We start from the raw sequence: 19,560 nt of genomic DNA on the forward strand, positions 1-19,560 counted from the left end.
ATTGTTAGTAGCATTTTTATCTAATAAAATGATTTTTGAATTTTGAATGCTGGCGACAAGAATTTAGTTAAATGATGTTTATGATTTTATGAACATGCCTCACTAATGATATTTAAAATGATTATACAACTTTTAATCTAGGACCAAATACAAATCCCGCCACAACTTCCAGCATAGCAATTTCGATATTTTTTTTCGGTTGAATTAGGAGTTGTGAAGCCAAAATTTGGTTTCACTTTTTTTTTTTGTGGAACCAATATTAATTTTAGCCGTGATTTTGAGTGTGTTTGGTTCTTCTAATGTAAAATAGATTTTATTTGAAATTAGTGTTTGTTGCTTATGAATCTAGAAATTGACCTTTTATAGTCAAATTTATTGTTTAACTGATTTTTACATGCCCTAAAAAAACTCATTTTTACCTAAATGTAATCAAACATAAATAATTTTAACTTCAACTCAATTTTAATACTAATCACTTTTGCACAATCAATTTTTCTTATAGCATAACTAAATATAAATCATTTTAACTTCAACTCAATTTTAGCCGTTAGAATCAATATTTCTCATCAACCAAGGTATGTTTGGTTATGCAGTGAGAAAAATTAATTTTAAGTAAATTGATAGTGTAAAATCATTCTTACTAAAATCAAATTGAAGGTAAAGTAATTTATATATTTGAATAATCGGAATAATAAATTTGAGTGTCTTGTCAAAAAAAAATTGTAAAATCAGAAGCTATAATTTTTAGAATCAATTTGAAGTACAAAATCAATTCTACTTTAGAATAACCAAATGGAATCAAACATACATCAAAGAATCGGTGGTTAAAGTGAAGTGCAATCAATTTCTTCCATTTCCATATCCAACATGAGTAAGAATGATGAGATTAACCCTAAAACCAAAACCCCTCTTCAACCTTCTTCAAGTGCAGATCATGGTTCAACCAAATTTTCAGGCCACAAATCTCATATCAACCCAGCAGAAACAGCCATTCCTGATTCCGCAACTCTGAGAGATCAATGGAAATACGCTACCAGACAGTATGGTAAATGGTATTCTCACGCTTGGGGTACTGCCATTCTTGCTGGTGCTGCTTTCTTTGCTCTTGGTTGGTTCATCAAGGGTGAAAATCCAATTCCTTCTTTCAATTCCAAACCTAATTCCTCTCATGATGCTCATAACAAGGATAAACCTACTCAATCCAAATAAAGTTTCAACCTTTCTACTGCTTCATTCCCTTCTGTTGGGTCAGTTTCATTATTTTTCTTCCTTTTTTTTTTTTTTTTTGCACTTTTGGGGCTTTTTTGTTTTAATTTTGATTTTTGTTTGTGGTTATTTGTAATAAGTAATTATAGACTGTACTTAAATTGGGTTGTTGGCTATTAGAAAAACTATTATAGTTTGTATTTTGATATGTTTTGGTCATTCATTTTTATAGATAGATCACTGAGTAATAAAACAGCTTCTGCTCAATGTGAGATTGTGAAGTAGGTTGTATGTTGGCATTTAAGAATGTGAATAAGTTAAAGGTTGTATGTTTTGGTCATTCAGTTGTATAGATAGATCACTGAGTAATAAAACAACTTCCACTATATGTTATAGAGAAATTGAGACTGTGAAGTAGATTGTGTGTTGGCATTTAAGAATATGAACAAGTTGAAGATGGGAAATGGTGCAGAAGCGGAGACAATAGTGCAGAAGTGGAGAAAATTGGAGAAGCATGTTTGTTCTCGCTTCTGCCTTCTACACCATTGTTCTCTGCTTCTTAATGTGGTGAGGTGTTATTATCTATTGTTGATAGATTTTGCATTTGGAACCCTCATGTTGCTTGTGAGTTATGTACCGCTTATGTCGTTTCTGTTTATGAACACTGTGTGTGTAAAATAGGGAAACCCTCTGCTGTGGTGAGGTCTTGCAAATGGTTGGTCAAATTGTGAGTCTATTTAAGCCTAACCTTTTCGTATTACTCTGTAAATTTTGGTGATACTACTACAAACACAATGACCTATGGTTTATGGATTGAGGCACCAGTCAGAGTCACTATAACATCATTATATAAAAATGCCCTTGAAGAAATGAATGCTTAGGCTATGCTTGGTTGGATTGGAGGTTAGATGAGCTAGTAAAAAAAGATTATGTTTTGGGTCATACCATAGTATAAAACACTTCCATTCTATACAACCTAGTTGTTATTTTTTTGTTACGTTAACTAATGACTGTGTGGTATGCCATGTATTTGTACACGGTCTTTAAATATTCTCAATTTCCTGTGTTGGGTTTATTGCATACATGTAGTTTTGGTGTTTTCCTTATCTTGTGGTACAAGGAGTGAATCAATCTCCAAGTTTAGTGTTTCAGACACACAATTATTTTGGTGTTTGATATTTATGTGAGCTGATTGAATTTTTGAGTCATGTTTTAAAAGGTGGAGTTTAAATTACTAAATTAAATTTCTCTCCTGGGAGCCTGGGCTGCATATTGTTTGTTTTGTTGCACTTGTATGTTAGGTGGAATCAAAACATTTTTAGGTATAGCTCTTCTTTTGTTTGATTATTTTTTTAATCTCATATAACAAGAGGCATCAGTTTTGATCAATACATCATATGGGTATTTCAAGTCATTTAGCATATCTGCATGATTGACTTATTATATGACGTTGAAGTTGTAGGGTTTTAGATAAAGAGGGACGAGAAAATATAAATACTTTGAATTATGAATAGGATTTGATATGATTGATGATTCTAATTTGAATACAGAAAGACTAAACACTAATTATAAATACTTCAAATTATAAATAGGGATGCAAATCATGATAATAAAAACTGATTGTTGAATTCAGGCAAGAAGCCTGAACTATAGTGAATAAGCCTGATTGTTTTCATATTATTATAACATTCATTCATGTTTGTTTGGTTAACTTACATCCTTTATTTTTTATTCATGTACTTAAACTGCAGGTGCCATTCCCTGGAATGAAGCCACATAAGAGCTGGTTTTGGTCTATGTTGACAGTGCCCTGATGAAGGCTCACCTTGATTGTGAAAGTTTAAGTTTTTCTTGCTATGAGAAAACAGAATATGTTATTATGTTTTTCTTTTCTTTTTTCACTTCTAATTACAAAATGTCACTTCTTTTTATTTTTATTTTTTTAAGTCTTGTACATAAAACTGTAGTTACAATAAAAGTTTGTTTTTCCAGTGTTATTTATGAAAAAACAATTGAAAACAGAAAATAAAGTGAAAAGTGTATTTTGTAAACAAAATGAAGACAAAACATATTATTCAAATAGTATAGCGCTGCATTTGATTTGTTTAGATATCTTAGTGAGACTTTTAATAATAATTGCTTCATTGGTTGACAATCTAATCTCATATGTGAAAATAATCCAACGTTCAGCTGCTATAGATTCAGAGATTAATCTTATAGCGAGTCTTTTCTCCCTCACCCAAACCTCCTCTACTCCTTTGTTCAAACCTGTCATATCGAGCCACTTTTGTCAAACATACGACAATCATCGAAATACACATTATTTAAAGCTTTCCTGAGTTTCTCTACATCCCTCACATTCATGAACCTAGCAAAACCAAACACTTGACGACTAACATTGCGAAATCTAGAACAAAGACATCCGACAACATACCACACACCTTCAGACCCTTTCTTTAGGGTAAGGGTGAGCTTATGACGGTATTTTAAGAAGTGTCTGATTTTTTCCGCAATTTTGTGGAGTTCGGGTATGCTCCATTTAGGCTAAGCTCCATTTACTCCATTTAGGGTTTGGATGCAAGACATGTGGCAAAAAAATATCTAATGGTTGAGATTTTTTGCCACATGTCTTGCATCCAAACCCTAAATGGAGCATACCAGAACTCAATTTTGTGTATGATTGTCGTGCTTGGTCGAATGATAGTGACATAGATTATGAAAGAGGAGATTGTGTGTGTTGTTATGGTATACTGTTGCATGCGTGGAATGTTTATTTTATTTTATTTTTTTGCGAAATTAGCATCAGTAAAAGGAAGATTGTGTGAAGATCAATGATTGTACTCTTAATAGAGTGCGGCGGGATTATGCTCATTTGATAATTACTGCAAAGATTTTGGGAGAAATTAATGAGGTAGAAGTGTTTCTGGTTGATTGGAAAAATTATCCTATTAGAATTGCGGAGGACATGGAGTTTGGTTTAGCGGATGATGCGTGTTTAGTGGAGCATGAGGAAGATAAAGAATCTTTGTGTACCAAACCAGCTTGTTTACCAGATGATGTTCTTCTTGTAGATTCTCTTGTGGATCATTTACAAGAGGAATGGTCTCAAGAAGTGAAATGTGACGGTCAGAATGATCCAGATTTTGGTAAGGTTCAATCGGTTAAGTCAAAGGGTATGACATCAAAAACTGATCAGTGGTTGGGTCAAGGACCATGCATGGGTGTATGAGAGGCTCGTGGTTGATAATGAGAATAATGACAATTCTCTTTGTTAGATCTGAAACGTCTTGCAAGGTTATCTTCTAAGGATAGGTATGATTTGATCAGCAAAAATACTTGTAAAACAAGAAAAGTTAAAATCCCCTTAAATTAAGGATGAATCTTTTAATTTCAACATAAGTCGAAATGGACTTTTGTACCTGAAACTACCTTGTTTCCCGAACCAAATACTTATCTCGGCAAAAAATTCTGATCTACCAAAAAGTACAGACTAATCCAAACAAGCCACCGTAAATATTCAATAAAACCTGAAATTAGATAAATGAATACCTTCAAAAGAAACACGAACCAAGCGAAATGAAAGTGCACGTTTCCTAAACATCTAACTAATATTGAACAGATTTTGCTACAGACCAATGCCGAAAGTTAGGAGTGATGCTCTCTAGAGTCTAGACAATCAATTTCATGCAGAAAGAATGATCTCTTTATAAGAATATAGACATGGATATGTTTACTGTAAAAATACAGAAACTTTTACTGTAAGCTCACGCAGAGCAACATCCTGATTTCTTCACAGCCGATACATCATCCCGAGATCCAACATCGATTGTCTGTCCTTTCGGTAGTGCCGTTGGATCATCACCAATCTCAAGGGCTTTCTTGCTCACAACACGGTAGATCTGTGTCAGCACTTCAGTGAAGGCATTTTCAACGTTCATGGACTCGAGGGCAGAGGTTTCCATGAAAAATGTGTTCTCTCTTTCTGCAAAAGCTGTCGAATCTTCAGTTGAAACCGCTCGCAAATGACGCAAATCTGCTTTGTTCCCAACAAGCATCACCACAATGTTGGCATCTGTGTGGTCTCTCAGCTCCTTCAACCACCTCTCCACGTTTTCAAATGTAACATGACGTGTAACATCATACACTAGCAAAGCACCAACAGCTCCTCTATAATATGCACTTGTAATTGCTCGGTACCTTCAGAAAAGGAAAAGTAGGCTAAGATATCTTACATGTCATGTCAATAAAATACAGAATTGAAAATAATTATTCATCCGGGCAACAAAACTCGGCGATGTTACATTGATTTGAAGATTATTGTTGGGATTACTACTCAACAAGACTACTAAGTTCCATTGCAGGAGGATTTTGGTGTTATTCAACTATGGGCCTTATTAAGAAACTAAATTATGCATGGAATGATTAATATAATTTGCAGAAAAAGGAGGATTAAAGATGTTTGGCTTACAAAAATCCACTTTAGCACATAAAGGAATGTAATCGCATAATAATGTAACAAAATAAAGGAAATATAAGTTGCTTATAGATTCCACTGAACCAGTTTTTTAATGATAGCAAATTTAGATGACAGACACCACTTTTGCACATTACCTTAAGTCTAAGACTCTTCAGCTAACAAGTTTTTACCAACATTACCATAATAATTTCCTTTTAAGCTACCATCACACAACAAAGTTAAGACATTAGTGGTAAGTAAGCAATCAGATCGATACTAGCTCCAACATGATTTAACCTTTTCTATTTCTTAGTATGTAGTGACTTATTATATGATCAAACAATTTCCCTCATGCTGTTACAATGTGATAATTATATGAAGATCTTAATACATCAACCTTCAAACGAGGGGGGAAATCTTCACATTTTAGCAACACAAGAATTCAAATTATTAGTTATTACAACTATATCCTTCAAGGCAAGTCATTTTAGTAACAGCTAACGAGTCAAATTCCAGCTCGGGACAGATAACAGTATATCATACAAACAAAATGATTTGAAGTTACTTAGCTTAGAGCATCTTAATTTTACATATTAAAAACTGAAGACATTGGTAATTGTTAAGAGTCTCACATTGGAAATTCTAAGAACTATTTACATATGAAGGATGTCTATAAAAATGAAATGTTAGAAGAAGCTGGCGACTCATTTGTTCCAATTAGCAATTGTTAGGGTCATAAATGGACTTGGACAAACCAGTACAAATAAAACTACTATAATTGTTATTTTAAGAGAAATAGGCGTCAAACTGAAGATCTGAAGGTCACGTGTTTATAATTGGGGACAGCTCTCGCTTTACAGAGTGGTTTTGTAGAGTTAAGTAATGCTCAACCCAAATTCTATCCAAGTCTATCCAAAATTTGTTGGAGCGCCTACTATAAGGTTTCCACTATCGGGTATGAGGGTATGTGTTATGAGTCCCGAATATGATGAGATATATTCTAAGAGTACCTTTGCAAGCACGACTAGCCAAGTGATAACTTTATAAGATTGTGTTCACAGGCAACTTCAACATCATTTTATAATATGCAAATAGAACACGACAAAAGAACAGACTATTCATGTGAATGCCATATTCAAACAAGACATAAACGCATAAAAGGTAGGATCTATTAATCCAATTGAAACAATAAGTGCATTGAGGTCCACTAATAATATTGCAAGACAAATGGCCACATAAAACACAATCCAAATTTCTGTCACAAAAACAATAACGATCAAATCCCTAATTAGCCTAACATTTTCCTTTTACCAAACACAAGGGGTATCAAACAATAATGCATAAAAGCAGCTTGTACTTCATCTTCTAAGCTATCAGCATAAAGCCTCATACCCATCACAATCAAATCATAGACATTCACACATTTATCAAAACAAGAAGAAAAAACCTAAAAAAACAAATTGGGCCATGGCTAAATAACCTAATCAAAATGCAATAACCAAAATCTAGAACAAGGAAAGGAATATTAACCTTTCTTGACCAGCAGTATCCCAAATCTGAGCCTTAACAACCTTATCATCAACCCTAATACTTCTGGTTGCAAATTCAACCCCAATGGTGGATTTAGATTCAAGGCTAAATTCATTTTTTGTGAATCTCGACAAAAGGTTGGATTTTCCAACACCAGAATCACCAATCAACACAACCTTAAACAGATAATCATAATCATCATCAGCTCTATACGCCCCCATTTGCTAAACACACCCCCTTTTTCTCTACAGAGAGAGAATCAATCAGGGATGAAAAAAAATGATTTTGATGAGTTGGGTATGTTTGAGATTCAAAAGGGTTTCTGTGATTTGAATGTATTAATAATCAGAGAAACATACTATGAAATCCAGATTTGGAATAACGTCGAAGGTAACATTACAACACAACGACAAGCTAATAATCGAATGAAACAGCAATGTGTGTGTTGTGTTGTGTTGTGTTGTGTTGGGGGTTTTTAGTTGGCAAATTTTATTTGTTTTGGGGAATGTTGTTGGCAATGGTAACCTCCTAAATGCAAACAAGTTAACTCATCTCTGGTGTTTGTTTTTTTTTAACCGAGTGCATGTTTGGTTGTGCGGTCCGAATAATTGATTTTTGATAAAAATTAAAGCTTAAATAGGTTTTTCGTCTATGTAAATATAGGTCAATTAAATTTTCATCTCTGAAATTATTAATCCTTCCATTTTGCCATAGCAAATATTAATCATTTGAAAAATGGTTCTAATTACATCTGATTAGTAACTTCAGGGACGAAAATTCAAATTGCATATATTTGCAGAGACGAAAGACATATTTAAACTAACCACCTCGCTCAATCATCACTTGCCATATGGGCACCACGTCGTTAATGCCAACCCACCTAAGCAAAAAAAAACCTAATTAGGACCAAAAGTCAAATGATTAAATTTTGCAGTGGCAGATTGGAAGGATTAGTAACTTCATGGACGAAAATTTAAATGACATATATTTGCATGGACGAAAGACCTATTTAAGCCTAGAATTAATTATGAAGAATTTTCTTTTTGGTTATAAATAATTGATTTTAGTAAAAACGACTTATGTTTGAATGAAAATGAATTGAACTATAAATTTGTATGTGAAATCAATTGTAGATTCAAAAACTATAAATCCTAACTTCATTTATAATCAATTTTATTCGATAACATTTAAACATGTGAGAATCAATTCTACACCTTTAAAGTCAATTTTGATATCTAGAAATGGAATCAAACATACAACTAGACTAATCACTCGAACCTAATAAAATCGTGACAAAGCTCTCTAGAAGTGGATCTCTATTTAAATTGAAAAAAAAGTCTCTTATTATCTCATATAAATTATTTTGAGTTTCCTCATTGTAATTTATTTTCTTACATAGAGGAAATGACAATAATCACTTGAAACTTAGACAGAAAGATCATCAATTTGATGTTCAGTCTAACATTTTTAGCACTTGTGAGTTTAGTTAGGACTTTAAGACTTCTCAATGTTCTTTTATTCCTCTTTTATTATTTTTCAAAAATATTAAAAACACACTGTAACTGATTATATAATTTGTGTGATGCAAATTAATGCATATAATTTATATGATTATTACAACAAAAAAAAAAAATTCAATTAATTTAATGGCTACAGGCTAGACCAACACACTACAAGTGTGAAGAAGTAAAGAATTCAGAGCTCAAACCTCAGCTATGCAAATCAATGCCCACAAGAAGAGGTTGGAAGAATTAATATGAGAATTTTTTATTTTTTTTAAGAAAAATTGGAGAATATTTTTAAAAACAACTCTGAATTTTTGGTTTTGTGGTAAGTCGGAAAGTTTTCATTGCATTAGAATGGGGCGTCATCCTTTCACCTTAATGGTTTCCTATATAAAAAATAATAATAATTTAGATTTAGAAAAAGTAATGATAAATATATATAAGAAATCACTTATATTTAAGGGGAAAATATTTAAAATGGTTATATGAAAAGTATTTAGATTATATAATCTAAAACGTATTTTTAGCGTTCGGATTATATATTATAAAAATATTGGAGAGAGTGTGAGAAATCAGGAGGGTGGGGAAATGAAATTCTCTTATTGTTGTTGTTGGATTGAAGTTGGGTTTGAAATTTGAACCAAAACTAAGAAGACATGGGTCAGATGCCTCACATTTATTTTTGACGATTTCTTTTCACACCTCAAGAGTTTCTCGCGCGTCTTATATAGTTCGGATTATGGAATTTGAATGATATAAACACCCCATAAAACTTTTAAAAACACGTTAAAATATTTCCAATTTTAGAATCTGAATAGAGCACGAAAAACTTATAAGATGGAAAAAGTAATGGCCTTTATTTTTTTCTTCCTTTCCTTCTCTTCTCACTCCCAAGGCTTAGCACCCGACTAGAGGGAGAGGGGCAAGGCATTAGGGATAGCTGCTATAACTAGGAAGATAATTTATCAATCGAAGCCATGGCTTAAACCTAGATAAAAGAAACATGGAAGCCCTAAACCCAAACAAAAAAACGACTTTGTTGAAGGTTCGAATCAAACCCTGCAAATGAAGCGGTGTTAAATCTCTGGAAGAAGAGTTTTATATGGTGCACAAATAAAACGACTAGTATTTACAATTGCGCAGAGATGATACTCAAATCACATAAGAAAATAACATTATGTAATTAAATGGTGATATATCGGTTAGGCCTGTTGGGCTTTGTAATTAAGATTTGAGATTTAGTCTCATCGAATCTTAGTTGCGGTAGTTACTTATGTTATTGATTTGTTATTTTGTGAGCTAGGTAGGTGATTGTAAGATGTACTATAATATATAACACTTTATGCTATAAACTTCGTTGATTCTAAACTTTGATTCCTAGCAGAAAATTTCGCCATATAATTGTGTGAATAAATAAATGCAACAGATCTAAAGTAACAGCATGCTATTATATGCATTCACATCTAACAGATCTAAATTTTGTTGCACTTGCAGCAACTATAGAGGATCATGCATGATTTGTTCCTGAATGACTTTAAGAAAATTACGCAACAAAAGTATCTGGTTTTTAAATAAACAACAAAAAAAGACCTCTCTGATGTGTAGTATTTTCAAGTCATGAAATAAATGCTACACAACCAATAAGTGGCATAACTTTCTGTCTGTAACTGATCCAAAATTTTCTGTGCCATGGATATATATTATAAGCATGCTTAGCTAGCCATCCCTAGAATGCAACGATGTGCATTGTGATACCATGTGCAACAAAATTAAAGCATTCAATTTACACCATGTTGTGTATTTACTACGTGCATGTTAGCATTTAGTGACTGTCGTCGTTGGCGCAACTTTAGCTACGTCACACATTAATTCATTCCTAACTTCTATTCATATATACTCATCAAAATACATCTTAAGCAAAGGAGTCAAGAGCTTTATATGTTACTAAATTTCCAACTAATTAAAGATGATTAGTCATATAATCAATTCAAAGAGTATATATATATCATATCACATGGGAGTGACATCATCTTGATATAAGTTGAGAAATACGTATAAGAAGGCTTTTAACTGTGAAAACAGTGACAAGTCAATTTTATTTAGTGAAAAGTGATTAATTATATCAGTAGAATCAAATCACTTTTAAGTGAATAGTATTTATAAGTCTATATACATAGTCTAGGTAAAGGTAGAAATATGAAAACTCCAATGATTTATGTGATAGTTTAAAGTTAAAACCCTAATAATCATGCATGGTAATCCCTCCAATAAGAAACCTACAGAACAGAAAGCTTTTAACACTGATGATCAGAGAGGAAGAGGTCACACACACAGTGACTTGACAGAAAAAAGAAGAACAAGTTGAAGTTGAACTACAGTGTGTGGTCCATGAAGAAAACTTAGTGATTTTAGTCTCATTTTTGGTGCAGACAGAACGGTGGGAACAGAAAAAGGGAAAGATGATTAGAAAGGAAAATAAAAGAAAAGAAAGCAATAAATGAATAAACGTGCATGGTGGACTTTATAGCAGAGGATCAAGGCCCTGTCTTCTGTACAGAAGTAAAAGTAATAAATTAATGGCATCATACAGACAGTAACAGGTAAAGGTAGAATGGGTATCAGCAAAGCAATGCCTTCATCTTTATGGATATGTTTAGTACGGATTTATAGCTAGTTTTTCTTCATTATTATTGTTGTCAAAAGTACATTTACGTGTGCACGTTTTGCACTTTTTTTAGGGTTTTTTCTCCTACTTCTTAATTATAATTTCCATCCATTTAGTATTAGAAGTCACAGTTATATTGATCCGATCCTATTGAAAAAAACTCGAGTCCCATGTTAAACACCCATTATTTTATAAGTCGATTTTGTAAGAATGAGTTAAACCCAATATACAAACTTAATAATCATATCCGTAATTTTAATTGCTGATATTGTAAGTATTTGTTTGCTTTAACGATGGGAAAGTAAAAAACGTGCCTTTGAGGAGAAGCTAGGAATTTGACGCCAAGCATGAGAAAGCTTGCTTTGGCACCAAACCAAACACTCCATAAGGGTTCGAGAGTTCGGGTGAGCGTTGGAAACAACCAATGCTCTTCACAATGCATCTCCACATAAAATTTTAAAACATAGATACAAATGTAATTCATTCATAAACGATATAAGAATTAACAACGAAAACTTAGAGCACATGAGTAAGTGATTCCCACATTTCTAGAAAAACAAATTTGGTTTGGAAAATTTTTTTAAATGGCAAAATTGCAAATAAAATGTGTTAATATTGCAGCATGAGTGAATTTCACCCATTTCTGCATGAGTAAAGGATACATGAGCTTTCAATAAACAAAAACTAATTATAAACAATAAGAATTTTTTTAAGCAAATGTTAATGTTAGTAAGTTAGTTTGTTCAAAAAAATGTTAGTAAGTTAGTTTAGTTTGCTCAAACATTAGGTAAAACATAGACCTATTTGAAATTAATTAAGACCTATCTATAATAGTGAAGACGTGTCTATAATATGAGAATGTAGTTTTTCAAGTTGTAGCACCTAACGAATCTTAAATAGTGGGATCACCTCTTATAGAATATTTAGATATTTTTCGGTAGTTTGAACGATAATTATTAAATTTTTGTGTGTTCTAATTCAATTCTTACAAAATTAACTTGTAAGCTAAGGATTACATTTATTTATAAATATATTTTCAGATCACATTTTATGCCATCTAAAACTTGTAACACATCCTTTTACGCTCAAGATTGTACATTTGTAAGGTGAGGATTACATTTGTAAGATTGTAACACATCCAATAGACTCGACAACACGTTGCCAAACAAATCAAATCTTAGATAAGCTATGTGATACTGTATTAGAATTGAATTTAACCCGACCATTGCTAAATCAATGTGTAAAGTGATGATTGTTTTCACTTATAAACAAATTTTTAGAACATATCTAATTTCTTGTGAAAATCTTAATCGTGATTACATATCATATATCTTTATCTTTAATTTTATTTTAGGAAATCTTTTATTTGTTTTGAAAACTCAATATTTGGTGGATTGAACAATTTCACCGTCTACTAACATAGTCCAATGTAATTTATCTATCACACACGTATTATTAATTAAATTAATTATTCATCAATCATTCTTTTTTATCTAAAAACACTAAAAGGCTCCAAAAAGTCAAAGACAAATGACAAGCAAATGAAATCCATGAGATGAATGTAAAATAGTAAATCATATCAAATAAATCAAATTATAGATGATCAAGGTTAAAAAACGAGTCTATAACATTATTTAAGTACTATTGTACTAATGTGATTATTAAATAATTTTTCATCTACATTATTGTTTAATTGGATGAACAAATTTTATACCTATAATGATTTTATTGTTTATCAAACTCTATTTGTGGTTTGTGTAGTGTAATATAGGACAGAAGGAGGAGTGTTATGGCAAAAATGCCAAATGAGGTTCCAAAAGTTGTAAGGTACTAGACTTATTAAACACAAAGTATAGTAAAGTTAGGTCTCAGGAAGGTCTACTTCAGTTGCTAAAGTTGTTTGATGCGATTGTAGTCCCAATTTTCTGCCTAGTTTCCTGTCTGTCTGCCCTAAACAGAGAGTATGAGTGAGATCAGAGATTCACATAAAGAGAGTTTGCCATGCATATGCATATGCATATGGTCCCCTCCCCTTCTCATATGTCAGAACCTATCAAAAGATTTTTATAGATACATAGATACATTCATTCAGTACTAAGAAAATATATAGTTTTTCTCACTTTCTGATCTTGTCACTTTATATTTAATGCATTCATTCATAATCATTTTCATTTTCTATCTTGTATATTTAAATGTAAAATTTAATAATCAACAAACATATCATATATTTTCATTTTAAATCGTTTATGAGACTACCCTAGAATTTTTATTTGGGTCTCTCAAGTCCTCCTCTTTATGGGACAAGTAACAAGTTGCTTCCGTTTATCCAACATCACATTGATAGAATTCTACTTGGATCAATTTAAAACCCCACAATGTTCGAACCTATTGCATGTAAAAAAAAAATCAAATAAATTACGTACATTTCAGTTTAAAGAGAATGGTGATAAAGACAAGGTGTAAAGCAAGTTACATACATGAGGAATGCATTTTTCAGAAATAATAAAAATAATTTACATTTTTTTCTCGATAATTAGGATTTTATTGAAAAAAAGCCTAACCAAAAGATTAGAAGGGTAGACTACAAACAATCCATCACAACCTTGAAACACCAAAGAAGAAGAACAAATGTTCCTTTGAGAAACAATATGAGAGGCTTATAGAGAATCACTTGAGACATTGAAGCTAAGAGCTAATTAAAATATGAAAAATGCTAACCGGTGCCCCCGGTGCACTGGTTAAGGGTATGAAAAAGGAAATTATATAGTAGTTAATGCATTGAAATTGTGTAATTAATTTATAATAATGTCAAAAACAGTTTCCTTTTATGGTAATAATTCCATTTTATGGTATGCTTAACCAGTGCCCCGGGAGCACTGGTTAGCAGGACCCTTAAAATATTAATAATCTTTATAATATCCGTTACCGTGAATATAACTCAATTGATAATGAAGTTGCATTATATATGCCGGGTTCACGCCCCAACCTTGAAAACCACACTTATTGACTTTAAATGTGGTAAATTTATAACCACTAAAACTACATTAACACAAAATGAATGCAGTCCAATCACACTTAAAAAAGAGTCCCTAAAAAATAAAATACAAAACTAAGAGCCTCTAAGAAATAGTTTTTGTTTTCAGTTTTTGAAATATACAAGTTCTCTTCTCACAATAGTTATCATTTTACATGTTTTAGTTTTAGTCCCTAAAACTAAAAAATTCAAAACAGTTTCCAAATCTGTAATTTTAAAAATAGTTTAGCAAAAAAGTTTTTAATTTTCAAGTTTTTAAAAAAAAAAATTTTGGGAAGTGTTTCAAACAAGCTCTAATCAATTGAAGCGACACTATTTTAAATATTTCTAAAAAAATGCGATACTTGTTTTCGAAATATGTAAAATAAAATTGTAAGGAGAATAGTATATTTATATTCTCTTATGTTTATTAATGATTGAAGTGAAAATGAAACCAAGAAAAATATGAAATGTATATGGCCCTTAATTATTATTATTTTTGAGCTGTATCAATTAATTAATATTACATGTATCACTTTTTTTAAGTAAAATATTGTATACTCTCAAGTAAATATATTCAAATTTGTGTTTATGATACTGTAAGACTGAGAGAATAATAGGAAAAAGGTCGAGATTGATATAATTATCTCTTATCATATTCTATAAGAGTTTATATATATATATCAATCAAGTTGTTGAACTCAAGTGGTTAATGAGTTTTTCTAAGACGAATATATTCGGTTTCACTTTTAATTATATAATATTTGATTCCACTTTTAATTAAAGATGACAAAATTGATTTTAAATAAATAGAATTGATTTAGATATGTTTAATTGTTTTCAAATATAATTGATTTTGCCTCTGAAATTGATTCTACTTAAAGATGGAATTTACAATTTTTAATTCTAGAATTGATTATTACACCAAAATTTATAGTTCAACCCACATTTACATAAATATATAGAATCATAAACCACATTACTTTCAACTCAAGTTAAATCAAAATCAATTCTACCTAATCAATTTACTCAAAATAAATTTTTATCACCACAAAATCAAAGATCTATCTTCGGAATGATGTTTCAACGACTAAGCTAGCCTCCGAATGCCACATTTGCTGAGAAGAAACTATTTCTTGCTTTTCGAAACAAAATATGTTTATTTTTATTTTTATTATAGGGAAATATGTTTATTATAAGTGTAAAGTGTTACCTATGGAACATTTTGGTTAAGCAAATTTATTAATTTAAAATATCAAAATTGGTTTATAAAAAAATCAAATAATATTTTTTATAATATCTTTATTACTTAAATATAGTCGATACAACTATTTTATTGTCCTTGGAAATTTTTAGTCTAGTTGTTAGAATTTGATCTTATAACTTTAAGTCTAATTGTATTGACTATTTAAGTATTAAAGATATTAAAAAAATATTATTTGATATTTTTACATTTTGCCTTATAATTTTAAGTTTATGTTTGGGATCATTGTGATATGTTAAAATCGATATGATCCATCATAATTTTTTATATTTAGAATATGATCCGTCATAATTTTTTAAAAACTACATTTTATAGCTTTTGTCAAATTAATGTGAATAATCATGATACCAAACATACACTAAGTCAAAAATAATTAATTATTTGATTTTTTTTTTTTTTTTTAGCAATAAGTTGATCTTCTACGTCATAATTTTTTTTACCATTACCTTCTTTTTATCAAACTAAGTTGAAATTTTTTATGTTGACTTAATAGTATGTCGGTTTGTCCAAATTTAATGATCTCAAAAATATGATTCATAGGTGCATTATCTAATCTAGGTTTGAAACGAAATCAATTACTTGATTTATATTATTGTCTATGAAACATTTAGTTGTAAAATTATGCTTAAATGAAGAAACAAGAAAACGTGTTTAAATACTCATATTTGATGTTCTGAATCTTTTTTAAGAAGAAATGATATTTGAACATCTATTTTGTACAATTTTTGTGACAACTTTCTCTCTCATACTCACATCATCTAAAGGTAAGAGACATGTGTTTATCTTTTTTGTAATGTCGTCTTTACCATTTCTAAAGGTAATAGACATGTATTTATTGTCTATTACCTTTAGAATTGGTAAAGACGACATTACAAGAAAGATAAATACATGTCTATTACCTTTAAAAATGGTAAAGACGATATTACAAGAAAGATAAATACATGTCTCTTACCTTTAGATATGTCATTTCAATATTAAATAAAAACACAGACACTTTCTAAAGAAGTTTGATGAAAAATGAATAACAATATAACTATTTTGTAACGACAAATTTGTTAAATAAAAAATAAGACAAAAAAAAAAAAAGAATAACAATGTAACAATATAACATCTAATTTAAAAGATCTGATGCATTTGATCAAATTAAAACAAATTTTGTTTAAAAATGACTGTTGAAAAATAATGGTTGGAGTACTACAGATTTTGTTTTTCTTATAGTAAGACAAAATATGATGTTTCTCTCTTTTATTTAAATTTTAAAAAGGAAAGAAATGTTGATGTTTGTGGCGATTCTTTACTTAACGTCTAATCCATACCAAAATTTAGCATAAAATAGCATAGGACCTCAAGCTACCTCCCTATGCATGCATCTTCCACAAATCAGTGAGTAGTCATTCATTCCTGAAAGAATGACAGCTGAAAGCACAACCTTGTATCATTATCATGTACATATTTTCTCTACCAATCCAACACAAACGAACTGCTCATAGTCAAACCAGATATCGAGTACTATGTAGTATGTATCATGTACATGCTTCTTATCTGCATACTGCTACTGCTACAAGGACAAATTTGATATATCACCTCCTTATGCAGAGTGACATTTGTAAAATAAAATTTGAATATTTTTTAAATGATAAATTGCATATATTAGCAATTGAGAAATTAGTAAGCTTTGGTAAAAATAGCGGATAGATGATAAGCTAGCTAATAGCTTTTAGCTGATAAGTTAGCTGATAGTTTTTATCTTATAAGCTAACTGAAGTGTTTGGTAAAAATAGCGGTTCAACTAATTGATAAATGTAAAATGACATAAATGGTATTCTTAATTCATAATAAAAATTATATCAATTAATATTTAAGTATTTGTAATTTTGTAAACTAATTTTTCTTTAAAAAAATACTTACCTCAAAAAAATAAAAAAATAAAAAAATAAAAGTAATACTAATAGAATAATAGTATTTTGTTTCGTAAAAAAAAAAAAAAAACAAAGGTATATATTTTTTCAAAACAAAAAAAAAAGGTCAGCTGATATATATACAAAAATTAGAATAAAGGGATAGTAGTCTTTATTACGTAGATTATTATAAAAATTGTAATGGATGAAAATGAAATTTAATTGAAATAATAAGGGTAAAATTGGAAGAAAAAGTGAGAAGCTATAAGCTCAAACGCTACTTGAAATAGTTTCTGAAAAATAGCTTATAAGCTCGTGAAATAAGCTATAAACTCATGGTGAAAAAGTGTTACCAAACAGAACTTTTTTTGTCAAACGAGCTTATAAGCTATAAGCTAAGAGCTAAAAGCTCTTTGTTGTTCTCATAACTCAATTTTCTTGTTATTTTATCTTTTTTAATTTGATTTGATTTGATTCTTCTCACATGAATCTCACGATAATAGAAGGTAAAATAAGGTAATTTGTTGTTTCCTGATTGAAAAAACTCGTCAATATTTGTTCTCTCATATCCATTTTCGTTTTCCAGATTAAAAAAAAAAAAAAGATTTATTTTTTTGGATCTTTAGGCTAGTTCAAGGCAAGAAATAACTATCACACTTATAATCTAGACATATATTTGTTTTGGAGATCTGATTTTATTTGAATTGTTTGATTTTTTAGACTAATGAGTTTTTATATTTCAAGTTGAAAGATTGGATATGACATTGAAATGAGAGATGGTGGAGAAGAGTTGGGAATTTAAGAAAAATCACGATGGTTACGATGGTGATGGGTTGGTGGGGATGAAGGAGAGTGATGGTTGTGGAAGATAGTGACAAAAAATTCTAGTGTTGAGAGTGTATGATAAGACTATGCTCTATATTTAATCTAACCGTTTAAATTAGCTTTCCCATGGTGGGAAACAACTTTGTTTACTCATACTAAACCCCACCATGCTTTTTTAACTTGAGAGCAATAATCTTTACCTTTTTCTCTTTGGGTACCTCCTTGTACTCAAACACTTTATCAACAATTTGAAGTATATTTACAAGGTGTGTGTTCACATGGGAAAGGTTAATACTTTCCCACCATAGGAAAGTTGGATTCAATGATTAGATTTTTCTTCACACTATCTTTCAACAATTTAAAAATTTTGAAAATTAATTTTTAGAAATTAAAAAAATATAATAAAATTCAGATAATTTTTTTTTTAAATTCAGTAATTCATTTATTGAATGTTAGAATTGTTTTTTTGAAGAAAAAAAATTATTTCAATAAAAATAAAATTTTGGAAACTAAGATAAGTTTTTATTTTTCTAAAAAGAATATATTTTTTAATTTCATAATAAAATAAGATATTCTGAAAAATAAAAATCCTAAATAAATATTTTAAAATTATAGTTTTTTATTTTTCTAGGAAAATAAAATTCTGGAAAATAAGGTTTTTGAAATAAAATTCTAAACAATTATTTTTTTCATTTTTTCAAAAAAAAAAATTCTAACATTCAATAAATGAAATACAGAATTTTAAAAAGAAAATTATCTGAATTTTTTTATATTTTTTTCGATTTTTTTAATTTCTGAAAATTAATTTTCAGAATTTTTAAATTGTTGGAAGATAGTGTGAAGAAAAATCTAGTGTTAAGAGAACATGTTAAGAATATGTTCTTCACTTAATCTAATCATTGAATCCAACTTTCCCATGGTGGGAAAGGATTAACCTTTCCCATGTGAAATGCCACCTATTTACAAACTCATCAAGCTAAAGTTTTCCTTCAAAAATCATAAACTTCTACTAGATGATTTTCGATCATGTGTCGGTGACGTCTATTTGAGGAAGAATCGCTATTGAATGTGTCAGCTTATGATTCTTGTTCGTATTCATCCAATGGAACTTATTGTGTATTCATAGTTTCTTGTAATGTTTGAATTTGTCTCCTCAAATCATTCATTTATATTTCATATTGAGACTAACGACATGGGA

The 19,560-nt window shown here is 30.2% G+C and overlaps 2 protein-coding genes across 2 annotated transcripts; one reads left to right on the forward strand and one right to left on the reverse strand.

The window, feature by feature from the left end:
* The first annotated feature begins 740 nt into the window (after positions 1–740).
* LOC11446074 (uncharacterized) lies at positions 741–3,215 on the forward strand. Its single transcript, XM_003593635.4, has 2 exons — positions 741–1,247; positions 2,958–3,215. The coding sequence occupies exon 1, from the start codon at positions 868–870 to the stop codon at positions 1,207–1,209; it is 342 nt and encodes a 113-aa protein (XP_003593683.1). The 5' UTR covers positions 741–867; the 3' UTR covers positions 1,210–1,247; positions 2,958–3,215.
* Positions 3,216–4,697: 1,482 nt separating this feature from the next.
* LOC11446076 (ras-related protein RABA1f) lies at positions 4,698–7,759 on the reverse strand. Its single transcript, XM_003593637.4, has 2 exons — positions 7,193–7,759; positions 4,698–5,403 (listed from the first exon to the last, which is right to left on the reverse strand). The coding sequence occupies exons 1-2, from the start codon at positions 7,411–7,413 to the stop codon at positions 4,971–4,973; spliced, it is 654 nt and encodes a 217-aa protein (XP_003593685.1). The 5' UTR covers positions 7,414–7,759; the 3' UTR covers positions 4,698–4,970.
* Between the last annotated feature and the right edge of the window lie 11,801 nt (positions 7,760–19,560).

Source organism: Medicago truncatula, chromosome 2 (genome assembly GCF_003473485.1).
Source record: "Medicago truncatula cultivar Jemalong A17 chromosome 2, MtrunA17r5.0-ANR, whole genome shotgun sequence".
Classification (NCBI taxonomy): Eukaryota; Viridiplantae; Streptophyta; class Magnoliopsida; order Fabales; family Fabaceae; genus Medicago; species Medicago truncatula.